The 20693-nt window shown below is 40.2% G+C and overlaps 1 protein-coding gene across 13 annotated transcripts in view; it reads left to right on the forward strand.

Moving 5' to 3' along the window:
- The window catches only part of DIP2B (disco interacting protein 2 homolog B), a 213597-nt gene that overhangs the window by 165944 nt on the left and 26960 nt on the right, over nt 1-20693 (forward strand). For all 13 annotated transcript variants that reach the window (XM_026501889.4, XM_048216776.2, XM_026501888.4 and 10 more), the window contains 9 exons: nt 983-1076; nt 1560-1679; nt 3072-3186; nt 3741-3880; nt 4723-4859; nt 7577-7657; nt 9778-9905; nt 11676-11790; nt 14982-15183. In XM_026501889.4, coding sequence (XP_026357674.1) covers nt 983-1076; nt 1560-1679; nt 3072-3186; nt 3741-3880; nt 4723-4859; nt 7577-7657; nt 9778-9905; nt 11676-11790; nt 14982-15183 — 1132 coding nt within the window. The remainder of the gene's footprint in view (nt 1-982; nt 1077-1559; nt 1680-3071; nt 3187-3740; nt 3881-4722; nt 4860-7576; nt 7658-9777; nt 9906-11675; nt 11791-14981; nt 15184-20693) is intronic.

Below are 20693 nucleotides of genomic sequence, written 5' to 3' on the forward strand. Positions count from 1 at the left end.
CTCAGCCTTATCTACCCCAACACATAATAAATCTGAGCAGGACCTCCTCTAAGAATCAGGGAAACTCTGATTTCTTGCTTTGTAGTACCCACCTCTTTGTATTATGTGGTGAGCATGTGCCTGAGGGCAGGGCCTAGTGGGTTAGGGGGGGTGGTTTGGCAATATCTGGTGAATTTTAAAAGCATATATTCTATGACCCAGCAGTACTACTTTTCTGTATCTACTGTGGACAAACACTTGCACATGTGCACAGGGAAGTAAGTATAAACGTGTCCTTTGAAATGTTTATAATAGCAAAAAAGTTGTCAATAATAGGGAAATGGCCTAAATAAATTGTGATATAGTCATACTATGGAATAGTATACAGCAGTTCAAAAAGAATTCTATAGGGGTGCCTGGGTGGCTCAGTTGGTTAAGCAACTGCCTTCAGCTCAGGTCATGATCCTGGAGTCCCGGGATTGAGTTGCACATCGGGCTCCCTGCTCAGCAGGGAGTCTGCTTCTCCCTCTGACCCTCCCTCCTCTCATGTTCTCTCTCTCTCAAATAAATAAATAAAATCTTTTAAAAAATAAGATAACAAAAGAAGAATTCTGTAGATCTCCTAGACTGATGTGAATAGATTTAGCCTAAAACAGTTTAAATGAAAAAAAGAAAGCTGCCAATTTATGTATGGTATGATGCCTTTTATGTTAAAAATACTTTTATCTTTCTATGGGGACAAATATATTTGTAAATATATAGAAAAAGGACTGGGAAGATAAATGCCAGATTCATAACCGATTATCTCTGAGGACGGGAGGAGGGAACCAAGTTTGAGGGTAGGTAGCAAAGGAGACTTTAACCTTAGAGTTAATATTTCAGATTTTTTCAAAGAGCATGTATTACTTGTATGATTAAAATCATTAATAAAATATCAGTTCAGTTTTAAAATGCTAAGTATATATTTGGTATTGATTGCTTTTTATCTTTCTTTGCTTTTCAGAATGTGATGAATAAGATGCATACGATTAGTGTACCCTATTCTGTTATGAAGACCTGCCCTCTCTCCTGGGTCCAAAGAGTACATGCCCACAAAGGTAATTGTACATAGCATCTGAGCTTTAATCATGTGACTGAACTAAGATTTCAGGGATTTTCACATTGCTCTTCCAGAGACATAATTCTATGCCTTGGTGGCTTGACAGGTTTTAGAGTTCATTCACTATAAAATTAGGTATGTTGTCTATTTCATCTCACTCGACATCCTTTCTTAAGAGTTGAGATGAATTTGCTTGAATCTGAGCCCCGAATTAGATTTCTTGGGTGCTTCAGTGTTCAGAGCTTCCTCAGCTGAGCTATGTGGCCTGCCTGCAGGTCACAGTAAGCAAAATAATTGTGTGTTCTGTCGGTTGTTAGTGCCTCAGTGCACCTGGCACAATTTCTTTGAAGCCTTTTTTATTTTCTTTAAGTGAGAATCATGATCCCTAAAATAAGTAAAAATGTTTTCATGATAGTGTATTAAATACATTGCAATTTTAGCATGTATGTGTGTGTTAATTTTATCCTTTTTGAATTTATAGCCAGGGTAGCTTTAGTAAAATGTCGAGACTTGCATTGGGCTATGATGGCACATCGGGACCAAAGAGATGTGAGCTTGAGTTCTCTCCGAATGTTAATTGTAACTGACGGAGCTAATCCCTGTGAGTATTTCTAGAGTGTGGGTCTGGGAATATCCTTTCCTTTGGTAGGTTGAGGTTGTTTCCAGCTTTCTATCAGCTTCTTTTTTTTTTTTAACATCTGCATTGAAATGTAATTCACATACCATAAAACTCATCCATTTAAAGTGTACAGCTCAGTGATTTCAGAGTATGCACAGTTAGGGGCACCTGGGTGGCTCAGTGGTTAAGCGTCTCCCTTCAGCTCAGGGCGTGATCCCGGCGTTCTGGGATCGAGCCCCACATCAGGCTCCTCCGCTGGGAGCCTGCTTCTTCCTCTCCCATTCCCCCTGCTTGTGTTCCCTCTCTCACTGACTGTCTCTCTCTGTCAAATAAATAAATAAAATCTTTAAAAATAAAAAAAAGAATATGCACAGTTAGTCACCGTGAACTAAGTTCCCGTATCCATTAGTACTCACTCCCCATTTCTGCCTCTCTGTCCCCTAGCCCTAGGCAGCTGTTCATCCACCCTCTGTCTCTAGATTGACCTGTGCTGGGCATCTCGTATAAATGTAGTCCTACTACATGAGGTCTTTTGTGATTGGCTTCTTTCACGTAGCATGTTTTCAAGATTCCTCTGTATTGTAGCATGTGTTCAAGCTTTGTTCCTTTTCATTGCCATATAACGTTTCACTGAATAGATACACCCCATTTTCTCTGAGCTTTCAGAAACACCCCTTCTTGCGCACTCATTTACATCCTTTTTCTACCATGTGACTACAAGGAGTGATAAGATGGTGACTAGATACAACCAAGTGTCTGAACTTTATGTAAATTCGCCCTATGAACAAATCAAAGGACTTTGGGAAAGCTTTTAGAGATCTTACCATGTTACCTGCTTTTCCCTGCGAGCACAGACACTCTGAGTAGAATCAGGTGAAGCATTAGAAATTGTTCTCTTTGCCATAGATGGATTTCTGTCAGTAGTCACAATGGTATAGTAGTCATCCTGGTATAAACACAGGTGTCCGGTTGACCTTAATAAGAAACAGACTGGAGAATTATCACACAGACGAGAATGTTAGCACTGAACTAGCTAAACTAGTTACTTCGGGAAGAATTGCTCGCTTCCAAACAAGCTGCCTATTGGCTGCAGTGCATCTCTGCTATTGATTGGGCAGTTTGGTAAGAGCAGCCCTATCTCAGATTGACTTTGAATAGTGTCAGTGACCTATTTATGGGCCAGATGAGCATCTGTTTGTCCTTGAAACGTATCTGCCATCTCACAGGCACAGTAAAATATCTGTATGGAATTAATGACGTACAGTGCGAGTTCTCATGAGAAGCAAATGTGTCAGCTCTCCACTCTTTACCAGTTTTCCGCAGTAATGAAAATCACAATCGCAGCTTTCAGGTTGATCTGTTCCAACTCCTTAGGGTCTGTGTCGTCCTGTGATGCCTTCCTGAGTCTATTCCAAAGCCACGGACTGAAACCTGAGGCCATCTGTCCGTGTGCTACTTCTGCTGAAGCCATGACTGTTGCGATCCGCAGGTATCGTCCAGAACGTCAGTGCCCTTGACGTATGTTACAGCCCTGATCAGATGTGCGGTGTTTACCAGGCAGTGACAAGGGGTGCTAACTAATTTTCTGCTTCATCAGCCTAAAAGTGAAAATGACTTTGTAAAGCAGTTTGAAGCATCTCATTTATTTTTCCCACTCTTGCCCTAAGGGTAACTGGTAAACTGAAGATTTACTTTAATTATTCTCATCTTGTATTTGTGAATGGGTTCTTTCTCTACGCTGTTTTGCTCTTCAGACTCCTTTGTTAGCGTCTTAGGCTACAAATAGGCTATTCTTGATTACAGCTTAAGTACACCCAACCCAGTATATTCTTAATATTGGATTTAAAATTTCCTTTTTCCACCTGAACGAATGTGGACCATGCTTTGTACATGTGAAGTCAATTAATTTGGCATGTTTTTGGCAGAGAAAAGGAGGATTTTTTGGTGTGTGGTAGCCAGAGGAAATTTGCTTTCTTACATATTTGTACTTTTATCTTAATATCATGTAATTTGCCAAATTTGATGAGTTTATTTTGTTTTCAGGCCTGGAGTTCCAGGGGCACCTTTGCCAGGAAGAGCTATTCTCTCGATGAATGGATTGAGCTATGGGGTAATACGGGTCAATACTGAAGATAAAAATTCAGCACTGACAGTCCAGGATGTGGGCCACGTAATGCCTGGTGGTGAGTTCTCCGGAGCACCTTTTGGGTTTTCATAAAGATTTGCCATGAGAGATAGTAGAGCCTGATAAAATATGAGATCCACACCCAGGAATACAAAATTTAGTACTTAGTCACTTAAGTTCTAACAGTTTGGTGGTTCTAATTATACTTACTTTCCAGCAGTATTGTATCATTTAATTGAATGATTTGATTACAGTTTTTCACATGGAAAGCTTAAGTACTGAGTTGCACTAAAGTTGTCTGGTTTTCACTGTAATTGCCAAGACATTGGGGCTGGCAAAAAGTTAGAGCACGCTGCCTCCGTGAGTGAGTTTGATCGGCCCAGGGGTAAATTAATTTAACCTCTTTCTTTGGACTTTGTAGTCATTTTTAATATGTTACTGTCTTTGGAAGCACCTGAGTGGCTCAATCAGTAAGCGTCCAACTTTGATTTTGGCTTGGGTCATGAGATGGAGCCCCATGTTGGGCTCCTTGCTCTGCGCAGAGCCTGCTTGAGATTCTCTCTCTCCCCCTCCCTTTGCCCCGCCTCCTGCTTACACTCACACTCTCTTTCTGTTGAAATCTTTGAAAAAACGATATGTTACTGTCTTTGAAAACTTCAGTCTGCATCTGTTGTAGTTTTGTTTGCTGAACTTTAAAAATTATTTATCAGCAGGGCCAAAAGATGGAAATTTCAGATACCCCTATGTAGTATCAGGTCTATTTTTGACATTCCTGTTTGGTATTCTTACTTATTGCCACTCAATACATGCAAAACTTTCCTGGGTTCACGGGGATGGAGCCGTTATCTTACAAAGGTTTTCCAGAACCTCTGCCCCTTAACTGTGTTTTCTGCACACTAGGGATGATGTGCATCGTGAGACCTGACGGACCTCCCCAACTCTGCAAAACAGATGAGATTGGAGAAATCTGTGTCAGCTCCAGGACAGGAGGCATGATGTACTTTGGGCTTGCTGGTGTGACCAAAAATACATTTGAGGTACATGATATGAAAGTTTTGGGGGGAGCTTACTTGGTGAGGTTAGGGTGCCACAAAGTCAGATGAGCTGGCCTATGGGAAGTAGCATAATGGAGCACTGAGAGAGTGTACTCTGGAGCTAGGCTGCTTGAGTTCAGATCCTGACTCTGCCACTTACTAGCTGACCTTGGGGGGGTAGTTCCTTAACCTCTCTGTGCCTCAATTTCCTTATCTTTAAAATGTGAGAAATCATAGTACTACCTCACAGGATTGTCGTGGACTAAATGAGTTGATGTTCATAAAGGGCTTAGAACAGCCCCGGCACGCAGGAAATACTGTTTATCCGTCAGGGAAATGAAGAGTAAGAGGCCTCCCAAAAGTTCGCTCTGGTGAATATGCCATACTTTGAGCTCTATAAGCCCACATATTTAATTTTAAGAGACACTGACAGTGGATCCATCTGTCCAGAGTAGACTCAAGTTAACCTGAGCCTGCGAAGACTGATGTCAACCAGAACAGCGGGTCACTAATGAAGAACCGTCCTGTCACAGGGGCTGATTGCTCCCGTTAGTCAGTCTTTCACGGAACAAATACTTGCGGGGCACCTTCTGTGTGTCTGGCAGTATTCGAGATGCTTGTGGTACCTCAGGAAAACAAACAAAGGTCCTCAAAGAGCTCGTATTGTAGTGGGACCAGCACATTGCTTTCCCCCAGACGGTTCTGCATGTGAAGACAAATTGTAATGAAAGTTTGCCAGGCGAGCCTGGAAATCAGAGCAGGTATAATGAATTGTCCGTATTTCATAATTGGGATTAGCCTGCCTCAGGGTAGTTTTTAGGGAACAGAAAACTCCATTTTATGGGCTGTTATATTAGATAGGGCTTATAATATGACCACTACCAATTTTTGGTTCTTGGAGCCTCTTTTTTCTATAATTGATTCTCAGTCTCCATATGGCGGGGCACATCTGTCTGCCATGCCGTTACTGGTACGTGCCAGTACAAAATCACGTAGCAGCAGATGTAACTCACGGGACAGTGTTATCTGTATGAATGGTGTGGTAGCTGGAAAAGGTTAAGAATTCCTGGCTGACCATCATCTGTGTTGACACAGCCTAAAATGGGATGATATAAATTATGAAACGTCTGTTATTACCGTCATCCCATCATCATTATTACTGCTATAATCTTGGCCTGCCTTCAAAAGTTGTGACCGATTCATCTTGATAGGAGTGGAAATTGATACACTCGTAAAGCAAAGGTTTACTGCCAGGGTCTTGATTTGCTCTCACAGGTGACTAATTACCTGTGCTGAGTGTCTATACATTTTACTACTTTAAGTCTCACCCTACTTGTTTTCTTTTTAAATGCTTGGAGTACACAGGTTTCCAATCTCTGAGTTATTCGTCACTGCATTTACCTTAACAAGATCCTCAAGAAGTGTTTGAAGATATTGATAATATTTTATTACGTTGCCTTTTGTGCAAGAGCAGCTGGCCAGCCAAAAATTCTCAGACTTTAACATCAAACTGCTAGGCCCATAGTGATGAAGAAATTTTGTAATCTACAGTATAAATTTAATGGTAGCGAAGTAGAATAAAAATCCTAACCAAAAAAGGAGAAAACTATTGCCTTGCAAAATCTTTGTAAATTAAAGTTTCTAATATTTTTCTTACTGGATTCTTATACTTAAGGCCTGAGAGAGTTTTCCAGTATAGTTAACATTTCAGTAGGACAGAAGACCTAGTCATGACTAGAAAATAAAATAAGCGTATCTTTAAAATTAAGCTACTGGCAGGGGGCTTGGGTTGGTTAAGGGTCCAACTGTTCGTTTGGGCTCAGGTCATGATCTCGCGGTTGTGGGATCGAGCCCCGCTTTGGGTTCTGTGCGCAGTGTGGAGTCCGTTTCAGATTCTCTTTCACTCTCTCTCTCTCTCTCTCAAATAAATAAATAAAATCTTTTTAAAAATAAAAATAAGCTACTGGTGAGAAAAACTTGGAAGGCCTCATGCCTTTTGTACAAATACATAGAAATCTGTACAGCAGTATTCAGTAGAGCACGTTTATAATAATAAAATTATTTTTTTCTGGCCTGCCTAGCCAGAAAGACTGCTTACACTGGAATAGTACTAAATTCTCATAGTTTTCTGAGGACCAGCTCTAGGCCAAACACTGCTTACATTTGCAAATCTGTTTACGTTCCCTTAATCTTTACCCTAAACCTGTGAGAGGCATTGGGAGCTCTGTTTTATGAAAGAAACTGGGATTTCACGAAGTCCAGGATCTTACTAGGAAGTGGCAGAGCCAAAAGTCGAACTACTTCTGACTTCCAAGGGCTGCACTATCCCGTCCCCCATGTGGTGATACATCACAGAACTGTTGAACAAAGACAACTAGAACAACCATCACCAACTTGGAAAGATATCCAAAATATGTATGTTATGTGAAAAATATATAGTATGGGAAAAAGCAGGTTGTAGAACAGTATATATAATATGATTCCTTTTGTGAAAATAAATTCTTAATTTGTTAATATATGCATCTATAAAAGGTCCAAGAGAGTCACAACAAATTATAAATGTTTATCCCTTAAAGGTGGGAATGCTGAAGTCACTGTTTATATAATTTTAAGTTTTCAACAACGATATATTACCATTGTAGTTTTTTTTAAGACTTTTTTAAAAATCAAATACGTATTTTAAGAAAAAGTGAAGATTTTCACTGCTTTCTGTCTTTTAGGTGATTCCAGTGAATTCTGCAGGCTCTCCTGTTGGGGACGTGCCCTTCATCCGGTCAGGACTGCTGGGGTTTGTAGGGCCGGTAAGTGATATATTCATGTTTGTTTTGGTGTATCTGATCCAGATATTTGTACTTTACAAAAGTTTCTGTCACAGAATAGAAGAAATTCGGATTAGATGAAGAGTGTAACAGGGCCTCTCTTAGATTTAGGTCAGTTTTTGTAAGAATGTCATAGACTGAGGTAACATTTACTGCTTTCATTACCCAAGTTCATTTGACTCCTTCAAACTAAGACTTTTTGACTTTCAAAAAAACTCTTCATTTATTCTTGCTCCATTTTTTTGATTTGATTTCTGTGTTTCACTAAGTTAGAAGAGTGCTGAAAAAAAGTTACCTTAGCAAAGGGAGACCATAATGAATAATGTACAAAGCATTTCCATACAAACCAGCAGCACTACACGATGAAAACAGTTTGTTTTCCAGCAAATGGTATCTACAGGCACTGGGTTGACAGAGACAGTTAAGATACAAAATCTCTTCTCAGAGAGCTCTCAGCTTCATGAGCCGACAGGAAGGTAGAGAGGCAGGCAGATCATGAAGGGTTTTACATGACGTAGTGGGAAGTTTGGATTGTATTTTGTCCGTAACAGACATTCGTGATCATAGTTAAGCCCATATATCTCCATCCAACCTCCTTACTCTTTCTTTTCCTCTTACCAACTCATGTTACATAAGGAAAGATCTAATTTTATTTCTTCACCACCATTTATGGGGGCAGGGGGCGTGAGGGTATACCTCTAAGAGGATCGGTGTCCTAGAAAGAGAAATCTATAACTACTGTCTTGACTTCTCCTCTTAGCACCAAAAAGTTTTCCAAAACCCAGCCCCTTTTAGTTGACCTCTCCATGACCGAGGTCCAAGATGGAGCCGCAGCGTCCCGTCTGCATTCCAGGAAACAGGATAGAGTGCAGTCCCACCATCTCTTAAGGAAGATTTCCTGACACCGCTGAGCTACACTTCCCCTTTTATCTCATTGGTCAGGGGGCACTGCAATACAGTCTTTATTTTGGTCAGCTGTGCCCAGCTAAAAATTCTGCTGTGAAAGAAATAGAGAAATGGACAGATCTATGTCTCTTTCTCTTTACTGACTTCCACCATAGCACTTTTCAGACTGTGTTGGAAATATCTGGTTCTTTTCCATCTTCTGAGATTAACCAGTAGCTTCCTGAGGCTAGAAGTTCTGTTTTACTTATATAATCCAATTGGTGTATGACACTACGTTGTGTGCGATAACTCAATGAGTGACATTCATGTGGAGATGACTGCTAGTTAATTGGTTATGTGTAAACTGGCCAGGAAATTTAGGACTTGTGTAATGAATGGAAAAGTCAGTTTATTGCAAGTGGGTCTAGAATTATTGAGAAGTATTATTTGTACGATGATGCTTTTAGGGCATTGACAGCAGCATTTTCTGTAGCTGTGTTATCTTCTTGGGAAGGAGAGGCTTCTCCAGTGTTTCTTAGACCTTTCTTTATTAGCCTATTTCTAATCTTGCCAGATGGAAACAGCATTACCCTTATAAACCTAAAACAGGCGTTCTCACAATCAGCTGTTTTAATTTTTTCCTAATTCCAGTATTAAATGAGTTAACAATTTTTTTCTTTGCATCCATCTTGTGAATAGGTACATAATCATGGCTGGGAAAATAAACTATGTTTGTGTGGAGTCCTAGTTGTTTTCTTATAAAATTCCTCCCTGAGAATAAATATAACCAAAATTCCTTTCTTATATACTGTAATTAATTATAATACGCTACTGATATCCCCCCTGATTTCTGAGATATGACACACTTTCTTAGATTCCATAAAATAGGGGTGCCTGGGTGGCTCAGTCGTTAAGCGTCTGCATTCAGCTCAGAGTGTGATCCCGGAGTTCTGGGATCGAGCCCCGCATCAGGCTCCTCCGCTGGGAGCCTGTTTCTTCCTCTCCCACTTACCCTGCTTGTGTTCTCTCTCTCGCTGGTTGTCTCTCTCTCTCTGTCAAATAAATAAATAAAATCTTTATTAAAAAAAAAAAAGAATCCATAAAATACAGTGTTGTTTTCTTATATTTTTGATGAGCTCTGTTTCAAGGCAGGAAGTAAAAGGTCTGTTTTACTATTTAAATAATGGAAATCAAGGTAAATTGTTGTTACCTTACAGGGCAGTTTGGTGTTCGTGGTTGGAAAAATGGATGGGTTACTGATGGTTAGTGGTCGAAGACATAATGCTGATGACATTGTTGCTACTGGATTGGCTGTTGAATCAATAAAGACTGTTTATAGAGGAAGGTGAGTAGTAAAAATTCAAATGTTAGCACTTCCAGTGGAGTCTGAATGTATCCTTACAGGGTGATTTGAGTTATATTCTGTAGAGTCTCTAAGTGATTGGGTTATTTTTGGCTAAGCACAGCAGGAGTTGGCCTTTGACTATTTATCTTAAATGGCGGGTTCTTTGGTTGAAATGGAGAGGAATAAAATATAACCGTATCCTGTATTTCAATTTTTAATTATTACTATTTGTTGAATTCTGAGGACTCTGGAGAATTCTGCTAAAACATTGAACTTCCTACATTCCATCAATACAGAAATAGTGCCATTCAGACTAATTAAGATAGATGCTACGTTGTAGGAATTTTACATCTGAGAATTGTTTCTCTTACTCATCTCTAACTAAACTATTACAACATTTTAACACAGAGATTGACATAGTACACAAGTGCTCATTTCAAATTCCATGGATAAAGTCAATCGCAAGTCCTTTTTTCTTTGCTTATAAATGCAAGAAAAGATACTTGGTATATATTTGAGTAGTTGATGTCTATCCAGTAGTTTATAATCATGGATATATATCTTTAAAGCACTCTTGGTGTCTCTTTAGTTTTTTAAGAAGTAGGAAAAATTAATGAAACCATAGAGAACCAGTTCCTAAAATGTGTAGTTTTTGTAATGATATGGCTTCCTCTGAGATGTAAACTCCGTGGGGCACTAGACCGTCTCTGTTTGGTCACTGTTACATTCCCAGCACTCAGGTGTCCCAGCACCTGGCACACAGTTGGTGTTCAATAAATACATGTGGAAGAAAGGAAGGAAGGAAGGGCATACTCAGCTCTCCAGTGACTCCCATTCTTTCACGCATCCATTCAACAAATCTTTACTGGATGCCAGCTGTGTGCCACTGTGCTGGCTGCATGTGGCAGTGAATAAAACAGGCCAGGTTTCTGCCCTCGTGAAGCTCACATTCTCATTGGGGGAAACAGACAGTAACACAGAGACAAAGAAATCAAGAACACGTGGGCTGGTGCTAAGGGCCACATAGAAAGAACACGGGGACGGGTGGGAGTGTGCTTGCTGGTTTCTATAGGGTGGTCTGGGAATGCCTCACTAGTAAGGGGACGTTCGAGCGGAGACCTCACTCAGAACATCCCCCTCCCCTTGGCCTTCCAGGTGCCCCTGCCTGCCCTGGCCTGGGTCTGACCTCTCCCCACCACTCTCTGCTTCACTACTCTGCTCCAGGCACACTGGCCTTCTTGCTGTTCCTCAAACCTGCCAAGCTCGTTCCTACCTCAGAACCTTTTCGCTTTCCGTTCCTTCTGCCCGGAAACCTCTTCCTCCAGATCTTCGCATGGCTCGCGTCCTCACTTCACTCAGGTCTCTGCTCCAGTGTCCGCTCCTCAGGGAGGCACTCCCCCACCACCCTGCCTGCAGTGGTGCGGCCACCCCGCACACCGCTCTGCCCCTCGCCCTGCCTTGCTTCTCTTCCCGGTGTCTACTCCAACATGACATGATTTTATATTTATTTGTTCTGTCTCTGACATGCAAGCTCCACGAAGACAGGCACTGTGCCCTATTTATCGCTCTGTCCCACTGTTCATGCCAGTGGTGCTTATTAGTACATGTCTGAGTCCTCATTTTAATGGTAATGACTGTGGCATTTCTTTTCTGAACGACTCACTGCTGGGTAGTGTGGTGGGGATGTCTCCTCTCTGTTATTCCAGCTGAGCAAAGCAAATAGGTCTGCTTGTGAAGGGAGTCCTGATGTGTTTGATCTGTCTCTCTTAGAATTGCTGTGTTTTCTGTGTCTGTATTTTATGATGAGCGCATTGTGGTGGTTGCGGAACAAAGACCCGACGCCTCAGAGGAAGACAGTTTCCAGTGGATGAGCCGAGTGTTGCAGGTGAGCGCGCACCCTGGCTGGCTGTCAGGGCGGGCTGGCTTTGCTGTCCGAGGGGGCAGCGGCCACTGAGTAAGCCTTTTCTTTGTTGGGCCCGTTGTGACACCTTATTTTTTTCTTGCCAGTCAGCACTCCGATATTCTGGGTACTAGAAGCAAAGAATATAATTAGTACCGTTTCTCCCTCTGGACCACATAGTCTTTTTCTGCTCAGGTTGCCAAGAACAATTGAATTGACCTGCCTCAGCAAATTCTTTAGCTTTTTTTTGTGCCTGAGTGTTTAGTAACCATGAGAGTTTAAACTGACCATGTGTGGAACACATCTCTGACAGAAATCAATCCACTTGTCAACAGTCCTACTACGTATGTTCTGTAATAGGTGCCGAGCGTGCCGGGATCCAAGCAAATGTAAGACGCTGTTCTTACTCTGAAGGAGCTTTCCTGTGGAGTTAGAGAGCTAGGTGTGAAAGCCGTTAGGGAAGCAGAAGGGCCTGTACTCTGTGTAAGGGATATGTCACTAGTTGGGCAGGGGGGGAGTAGGACAGGTAGAATGATGAGAAGAGTCTAGTCTTCGTTTGAAATTACAGCCTTTGAATCATAGTGCCACTCCATACCAGAGGTTACGTAACCTTACTGAGTTTATTTCCTAACCTGTAAAGTGGGGATAAAACGAGAGAGCAATGGGAGGGATTTAGTGAGATCATTATTTGAAGTATACAGGGTGTATTTGGTAAATAACGATGGTGATTATTATTAACATCAAAAATAATAATGAATCATCGAACTTTACATCAGAAACCAGGGATGTACTGTATGGTGACTAACATAATATAATAAAAAAAAATTAAAAGGAAAAAAAAAGAAAAAAGAAAATTAATTCCCACGGGGAAAAAAATAATAATAATCATAAGCGTAATCTCCAGTAAGGAGTTTAGAGAGACCCACTGTTTTAAATAACATTCCCTTTCACTCTCTTATTTGTCTACTCAGTATTCATCACCATGTGTTTATAGTTATTGTTCTGTATATCCACTACAGTGTAAGGCCCATGAAGGCCAAGACCTCCTCTGTTTTGGTCACAGTTCGGTCCCCAGATCCTGAGAGTCATGCCAGCACATACACATAGTAGGCTTAGTAAATATTTGTTGCATAATGTGTGCTCCAAAGAAAGCATGGACTGTCTTTGGCAAAGAAAATTCTATATTATTGGAAGTGTTCCCAACATTTATTACTTGTCTGCTTGGAGCATTTGGTTGTATTCACTGCCAGTTAGTAGTAATGTTATAGAAATGATGCAAGCCTGAGATGAGTGATAGGACTAGATGACTTTAAAGATTTCTTTTTATCTTCGGGGTCTGTGGTTCTGAATTATCAGCTGAGGGAGCATAGGCTATTTGTAGTGAAAAGACAAGAAAGAATCTACGGAGGATAGGCTAGTCAGCAAAGACTGTAAAGAGGTGAGACTGGGCTGATCTCTGAAGGATGGCTAAGAATCAGACCTGAAAAGAGAATATTTTTCATACCATTCATGTTTTTGAACAAACAAAGTGCTTATTTCATTTGGAATGAATGGTGAGGTATAATGGTAGAATGTTGTGATGAATTATCCATTTTCTCCCTATTATAGGAAACTGAAATTCCCCAAGATATTTCTTATTTTTCCCTGGAAAGCAAAGATAGGAATTACATGCACTGCTTACTTACTAATCCAAATTCTTGTAAAAGTCATTCAGGGTCTGATTTGGGCATGAAATAAGAGGGCATTATTTCCCCAGTATCTGTAGCTTCTCAGCTTGGGGTATTTGGACCTATAGTAGAACAGTAAGGACTCCGTATGTTCTGGTAGGTTAGAGCCCAGAGGTTAACCCCAGATCTATGTATGATATAAACTAAATACCTAACTCAGCACCTTTTAAAGAAGGTGGTCGGTTGATGACTTGCCAGATGGTGTATTTTCAGTGGGGAATCCAGGCTATAGGTAATAATATTTGCTAACTGTCTGTATATTCTAAAATACCAAAGACTTGGGAACCCTGCCGGACTTTCTGTTTCCCAGTTGTCTCTGTCGATTAGTAGGATAGTCTGAGGAATATGACGTTCAGGTTTATTCCTTTGCACTGTTGTTTTAATAAAAGGTCTTGTCCGTCTTTTATAACCATTGGTCCATTCTTCTAAGGCTGTATCTCCTTTTCAGTAAGACTTATGGGTAATTCAGTAGAACTCTCTCAGCTGGTATGTTTGGAACTGGTATTAATAGTTGGTCAGTTAGTTTTAAAAGGTGGTCGAAGCAGAGAATCATAAAAATGAGAAATTCTTCAAGTATTAGATTTTTACACAAAACAGATAAATACCCGCACTCACTGGATACAGAGCAGTGTGAGTATGAGTTTGTGTTCCAGGTCAGCCTGCTTCCATAAACTGCATCAAACTGCATGGTCTGTGGTTTCTGTTTTCGTCTCCTGTAAGTTAGGCCAGAATGCGAGTATGTGCAAAGGGACTAGAGTACATAATCCTTACCTTTTAGAATTAACTTGTGTTTACCAACAATAATTTTTTAGTGAGTCTTTCCAAACAAAGCACAACGCTCTCTGTCCCTTTACACTCTATTTTATCAATTGCTGTAGCAGTTAAATTACGTGAACACGAGAACAAGCATAAAGGTGTAGAAACACGCACAGCTGATGTTCAGCAGGGGCGCGGCCGGGAGCGGAGGTGCGCTGAGGGAGCCAGTGGCCTCCGGCGTTCAGTATGTGGTGGGCCTCACCCCGTTGTTTTGCAGATGGGATTCTGGGTAACTTGGTGAACCAGTTAAGCAGGGCCCCACTTCCAGGGCTTCTCTAGTGTTCATAATAAAAATACCTTGCCTCTATTGAATTGAGCTATGTTGTATATTAAAAGAACCAGAACAAATTTCTGGGTTTTGGACATTACCATTCAAGAGAGAACATACTGAGGCTTAGAAATCAGTATCCACTGCTGTCCATTTAGATCGTATCTTACCCATCCTCTTGATCTCTGCCATTGCTAAAAGAAATAGGTAACTTCGGGTGTATGAAATGGGAATAATCTAGCAGATTCTAGACCTAGGATGGATAGAAAAGGAAAAATCCTAGAGTAGGATAATGGATTGCATTAGGAGGATGTCAAATGCAGTAAAATTAATCTCACTGAATATTTTTCTTTGTATTTTTCTAGGCAATTGATAGCATTCATCAGGTGGGTGTGTATTGTCTTGCTCTGGTGCCTGCCAATACGTTGCCAAAAACTCCTCTAGGAGGGATCCACATATCTCAGACGAAGCAGCTCTTTCTGGAGGGATCTCTACATCCTTGCAACATCCTTATGTGCCCACATACATGTGTGACCAATTTGCCAAAACCCCGACAAAAGCAACCAGGTAATAAGCTAGCTTTGAAGGAATAACATTAAAATTATAGCTTCAAGAAGCTGACTTTTTTCAGCATGATTCTTCATCTAGAATCGGATTTTACAAAGAATAGCATTAGATGACCAAAAGCAGGGAGGATTGAGAACCTGCAGTTTATTACTGGCGTCCTCTTCTGAGTACTTCTCAGTAGTGTGCTTCCATGTCCCCCGGATGTAAGGTTTGGGGTTAAGATGATCAAAATCTCACTTGTGGAACTAGAATAAAACAAGTCCTCTAAGAGAAGGTTCTGATAATAATAAGAATAGCTAGTAATCGAGTGCTTACTAAAGCCAAATATAATGTACATATGTTATCCTAAAGTGTTGCCCCCAGGTGTGGAAAATAAAGTTTGGAAAAGATAAGAATTGTGCTCAAAGCCACATAGGTAGTTAGTGGCCGAGTTGAGACTCACACCACTTATGACTCTAAAATCCACACTCTGAATCACTGTTATACGGCCTTTCTGTTGGGAATCTCTTACCGAAGAGTCGTCCCTCAGTCCTTCTAAGCTTTAGGGGTCTGATTTGGGCCTATAATATCTCTGGGAGCAAGATAACTTAATTTTGAAATTTCCTACATTGTAAACACAGGATAAATAGCATATTTTGCATTTGCCATATTCCTGTGAATTCAAGATGCAGGTAAGTGTATGGGAATTGCCATATGGAAACAAGAAAAAAAACCCAAATAGTCCATTTCACCTTTTTATCTTATTTCCGAGCAGACAGAGGTCATGAGTCTGAGTAAGAGGCTAAAGGGAGGAGTAATTGATTGATGGTCAATCATGTTGAAATATCTGTTCAACCCAACATGAAATCATTAAGTTTTTTGGTACTATTTTATTTTGATTGAGAAGTTAATAAGAGGTTCCCCACCTCCCATTCACCCACTTGCGTATGTCAGCACACTGGCCTCCAAATGTGTTGGGAAGAGATGGGGTAGTTGGGGAGATTAGGAAGGGAGGGGGAAGTGTGGCATTTAATCATATTTCTGTAAGACAGCTTTGGCTGAAAGGTAAACATAATGTACAATAATAAAATATAAGGTTAGCCTCTTACTGTCTAAAACATTTTTATTCAAGACATTATCCTAACACTATTAAAATGTTAATATACTCTGCTCTGCAAAAATTACTTCCGTGGTCTGGTGGCTGAAGATGATGTCACAGTTTATTGTTTAATTAGATAGATGTTATTGTCAACTCACCTGCTAGCCTTAGTAACAGTGTGTATAGAGCTAAAGTATCTGTGACATTTATCAGTTTCTGCTAGTGGAAATAAGAGTTTATGGAGGCTAATATTCTGAAGGGGCAGTCAAAATCAAGAAGTCTGTAAGTAATTCATCAAAAAATGTATAAAAACTATCTTCACGTTGCCTGCCTGTGTCTGGCAGATGCATGTAACACACAGCGCCCTCTCTAACTCACAGCCTGGTTTACTGAAGACCTACATTCATTTGTCATATGAGTAAAATCCTATTTTATTTTATTTTATTTTATTTTTTAAAAGATTTTATTTATTTGTCAGAGAGAGAGCAGCACAAGCAGAGAGAGAAGCAGGCTCCCCTCTGAGCAAGGAGCCCGATGTGGGACTTGATGCCAGGACCTTGGGATCATGACCTGAGCCGAAGGCAGACACTTAACCAACTGAGCCACCCAGGCATCCCTGAAAATCCTGTTTTATTAAATAGTTTTTAATATGTTAAATATCTTTTTTTAATTGAAATATGATCAACATACAGTATTATATTAGTTTCAGGTATACAGTGTAATGATTCAAAAGTTCTATAGATTACTCAGTGTTCATGACGATAAGTGTACTCTTAATAATAAAATGCTATTTCATTTATTTTTTAGTAAAATGCTATTTTAAATAGCATTTAATCTAGGATTCTTTTAACGAACCTTTCATGTCATAGTAGTTGCTTAAAAGGTGCTACCTAGAGACATAGTAGATGCTTAAAACATTGCTTTTGCTGGCCAGATTTCAATTTTATTAAATGATAAAACCTATATAAAAGATTTATTTCTAAGCCCCCACAGGTAAGGCTTATGTCTAATGAAAGCATTAGGTTTGGATTCTGTATTTTTGCTGACTGTTGTGATGGCCTGCTAATATCTCAGTGGGATTGATATGGGTTGGACCAAAGCAGTTTGAAAACCATGGCATAAATGGGGTAGAGATAATGTGGGGATAACATGAGATGTTGGGATTTAAAAATAATACAGGAAAGTGGAGATGAACAGGAGTGAGGTAAGAAAGGAAAGGAAAAGGAAATTGGAAAAGATGTTAAGGCAGCCTAGTGACAGAAATCTCAGCGAGCTGCCTGTTGGAGCTATTGTGTAAAGAATGGGAAATGTATTAGGACTGGTTTTGGCTGCAGACTTCAGAAAAACCTAACAGCTGCTTAAAAAACGAGAGAAAAGCTTTTCTTTCTTGGGTAAAAGAAATTCAGAGCTAGGCAGTGTGGGACTAGGGTGGTAGCTCCCCAGTCATTGTGGTTCCGCCATTGTGTCAGTCAGCTGTTGTTACAGATACACCACATAACAAATAACTCTAAAAACTCAGTAGCTTCAAAGAAGCACTCATTTCTCGCTCATGGGATGTGGCTCTGCTGAACTTGGCTGGGATCTGCTGGGCTTGGCTTGATTCCAGGTTGTAGGTTGGGTTCAGAACTGTTCTGTGTGTCTCCTCATCACGGGACCAACAGTTACTGCGCCATATTTTTCTCAAGGCAGATGGCAAAAGCAAGAAGACAAGCCAAACCACACAGGCATATTTAAAGGTTCTGTTCGTGTCATGTCTCCTAACATGTCATTGTCCAAAACAAGCTCAGACCATGCCCAGAGTCAGTGGAGCAGAGAGGTATACTCCTGTCATATAATCACGGCAACAACAGGAAGGAAAGGAAGGATTATAAGAAAATAAAACAATCTGCCACAGCCATCCTAGCATACTGCCTCAGGCCCCAGTTAGGCCCCCTGACCTCCAGCCATCATTCTTGCATTCCAGCTAAGAGGGGGAAAAAGGCAAGGAAGGAAATACCCTTGCCCTTTAAACATATTTTCTAGAAATTGCATTTATTACTTTCTCTTACATATTATCTCCCACACTAAAGAATATAGTCTTAATTCCAGGCATTTATTTGCCTAGCTTAAAACTTGGGGGAGGGGGGTCTGTTATTAAGGAGGAAGAGGAGAATAGATATTGGGATTGATGACTAGCATTCTTTGCCACAGGAAATTTGCGTAATTTTGTGGGGAAAAATAAGAATGCATATTTACAGGTACAGCAGGGTTTTAGCAGTTAGCCCTCTAGATGTTATTGCTTTCAATTATTTTTCACTCTCTGTGATCCTTAGACTTAAAGAATGCACACAGAAGGACCTCAAGAAATTGCTGCTGAATTATTTTTACTGTTTTAAACTACTCTGAAAAATTCACTTTTAAAAACACACACCTTTATTAATTTTACAGTCTAATTTCAGGATTGTGTAACTAACACAGTTAGATATACTCTTAGTCCTTGCCTATATAAAAGGCTGTCGCCAATATGACTATCTTGTATGTAACTCGTTATGCAGTTTCTTAGGAAGGAGTTTTGCATATTACACTTAAAATTGCAATAGACACTTTGTAGACTAAAATTGTTCAGTAGAATGCTGGAGTACTTTACACTTCTTGAGTTTTTCATCGGATTTGAAAATTTTAACTTTTCATTTTGAAATAATGTCACACTTCAAGTTGCCAAATAGTACGGAGAATTCCCTTATACCCTTTACCCATACTTCCCTAATTATTTAGAGTCTGTGATTTAAGTGATTTTGTTCCAGCTGTTTCAGTATATTTAGGATCAACAGATTTTGTCAATAAAAGATATTTAGTATTAATTCATATGTAGCATCAGCCTTATTCAGAACTTGGCTGGTAATAAGTTTTGTTATCTTTTAGCTATCTGCTTAGTTTGATACAATAGAGTCTTCAAGCAACTGTCAAGGAAGGCATGCAGCACTCTAGCACTTTTTTCTTGAAGAGAGGGAGAATTCTCCCTTTTTATTTTATTTTTTTAATTTAAATTCAGTTAATTAACATACAGTATATTATTAGTTTCAGAGGTAGAGTTCAATGAGTTCTCCCTTTTTATTTGGAAGTGTCAGACCCATGGAAACGTTGGAAGAATACCACAGTTAACGCCTGTATACCTTCACCTAGATTCACCAGTTGTTAGCATTGTTTTACTGAACTCTTTGAAAATAAATTGCAGACATCATGACATTTCACCCCTAAATATTTCTGTAATGTTATTTCCAAAGACAAAAAAAAAAAAAAGTCCTAAAGTTTTCCTAATCAACAATGCCATTATTTTATTAAGAAATTTAACCCTGGGGCGCCTGGGTGGCTCAGTTGGTTAAGCATCTGACTCTTGATTTCAGTTCAGGTCATGAACTCAGGGTCAAGAGATGGAGCCTGCTCAGGCTCCACGTGGGGTGTGGACCCTGCTTGGGATTCTCTCTCTCCCCCTTTGCCCAACCTCCCCCCCCCACCCTGCTGCTTAACACGCACTCTCTCTCAAAAAAAAGAAAAAAGAAAGAAATTTAACCTTAATATAATGCTATCATCTAACAATATACAGTCTGTATCCACATTTCTTCACTTGTTTATTACAACTGATTTTTAAAAATTTAGTATCCAGTCAAGGTCATGGATTGCATTGGGCTGTTATGTCCTTTAATTTAGAAGCTCCCAGCCTTATTTTCTCTTAAAGACATGGTTTTTGAAGAGTCCAGGCCAGTTGTATTATAGAATGTCCCACAATGTGGATGTCATTACTCACTTTAATAAAGCACTCCTGAGATTCCTGATGAACCCATTCTCAGTTCTCATAGGTGGCAGATTTCTTTCCAGACCAGATACTCCTTACTGTTAAGTCCATTTTTAGGGTCTTTACCGTAATTAGAGCTGATGAAATTATTTATCCATAGTTACTAGTGGAACACGTCACCCTCTCAGAGTGAAACATTCCTTACACCCAGGGTATAGGAGCCCACCTGCTCCCCTCCACCCTCCAAATCCCTGTCTCTTCTCTGGTTCTGTCTTGTTTTTTTCTAGCACTTCCTACTACCTGACATTATTTATTTGTATATGTACTTACTGGCCGCCTTTCCTCAATAGAATACAGGCTGTTTGGGGGCGCCTGGGGGGCACAGCGGTTAAGCGTCTGCCTTCGGCTCAGGGCGTGATCCCAGCGTTATGGGATCGAGCCCCACATCAGGCTCCTCCGCTATGAGCCTGCTTCTTCCTCTCCCACTCCCCCTGCTTGTGTTCCCTCTCTCGCTGGCTGTCTCTATCTCTGTCAAATAAATAAATAAAATCTTTAAAAAAAAAAAAAAAAGAATACAGGCTGTTTGTCTTGGTCACTACTGTGTTCCCAGTGCCTAGAAGAATACTCAGTCTGAATTGTTGAATGAATATTTGAACTAGT

This window comes from Ursus arctos, unplaced genomic scaffold (genome assembly GCF_023065955.2).
Source record: "Ursus arctos isolate Adak ecotype North America unplaced genomic scaffold, UrsArc2.0 scaffold_26, whole genome shotgun sequence".
In the NCBI taxonomy this organism is placed as follows: Eukaryota; Metazoa; Chordata; class Mammalia; order Carnivora; family Ursidae; genus Ursus; species Ursus arctos.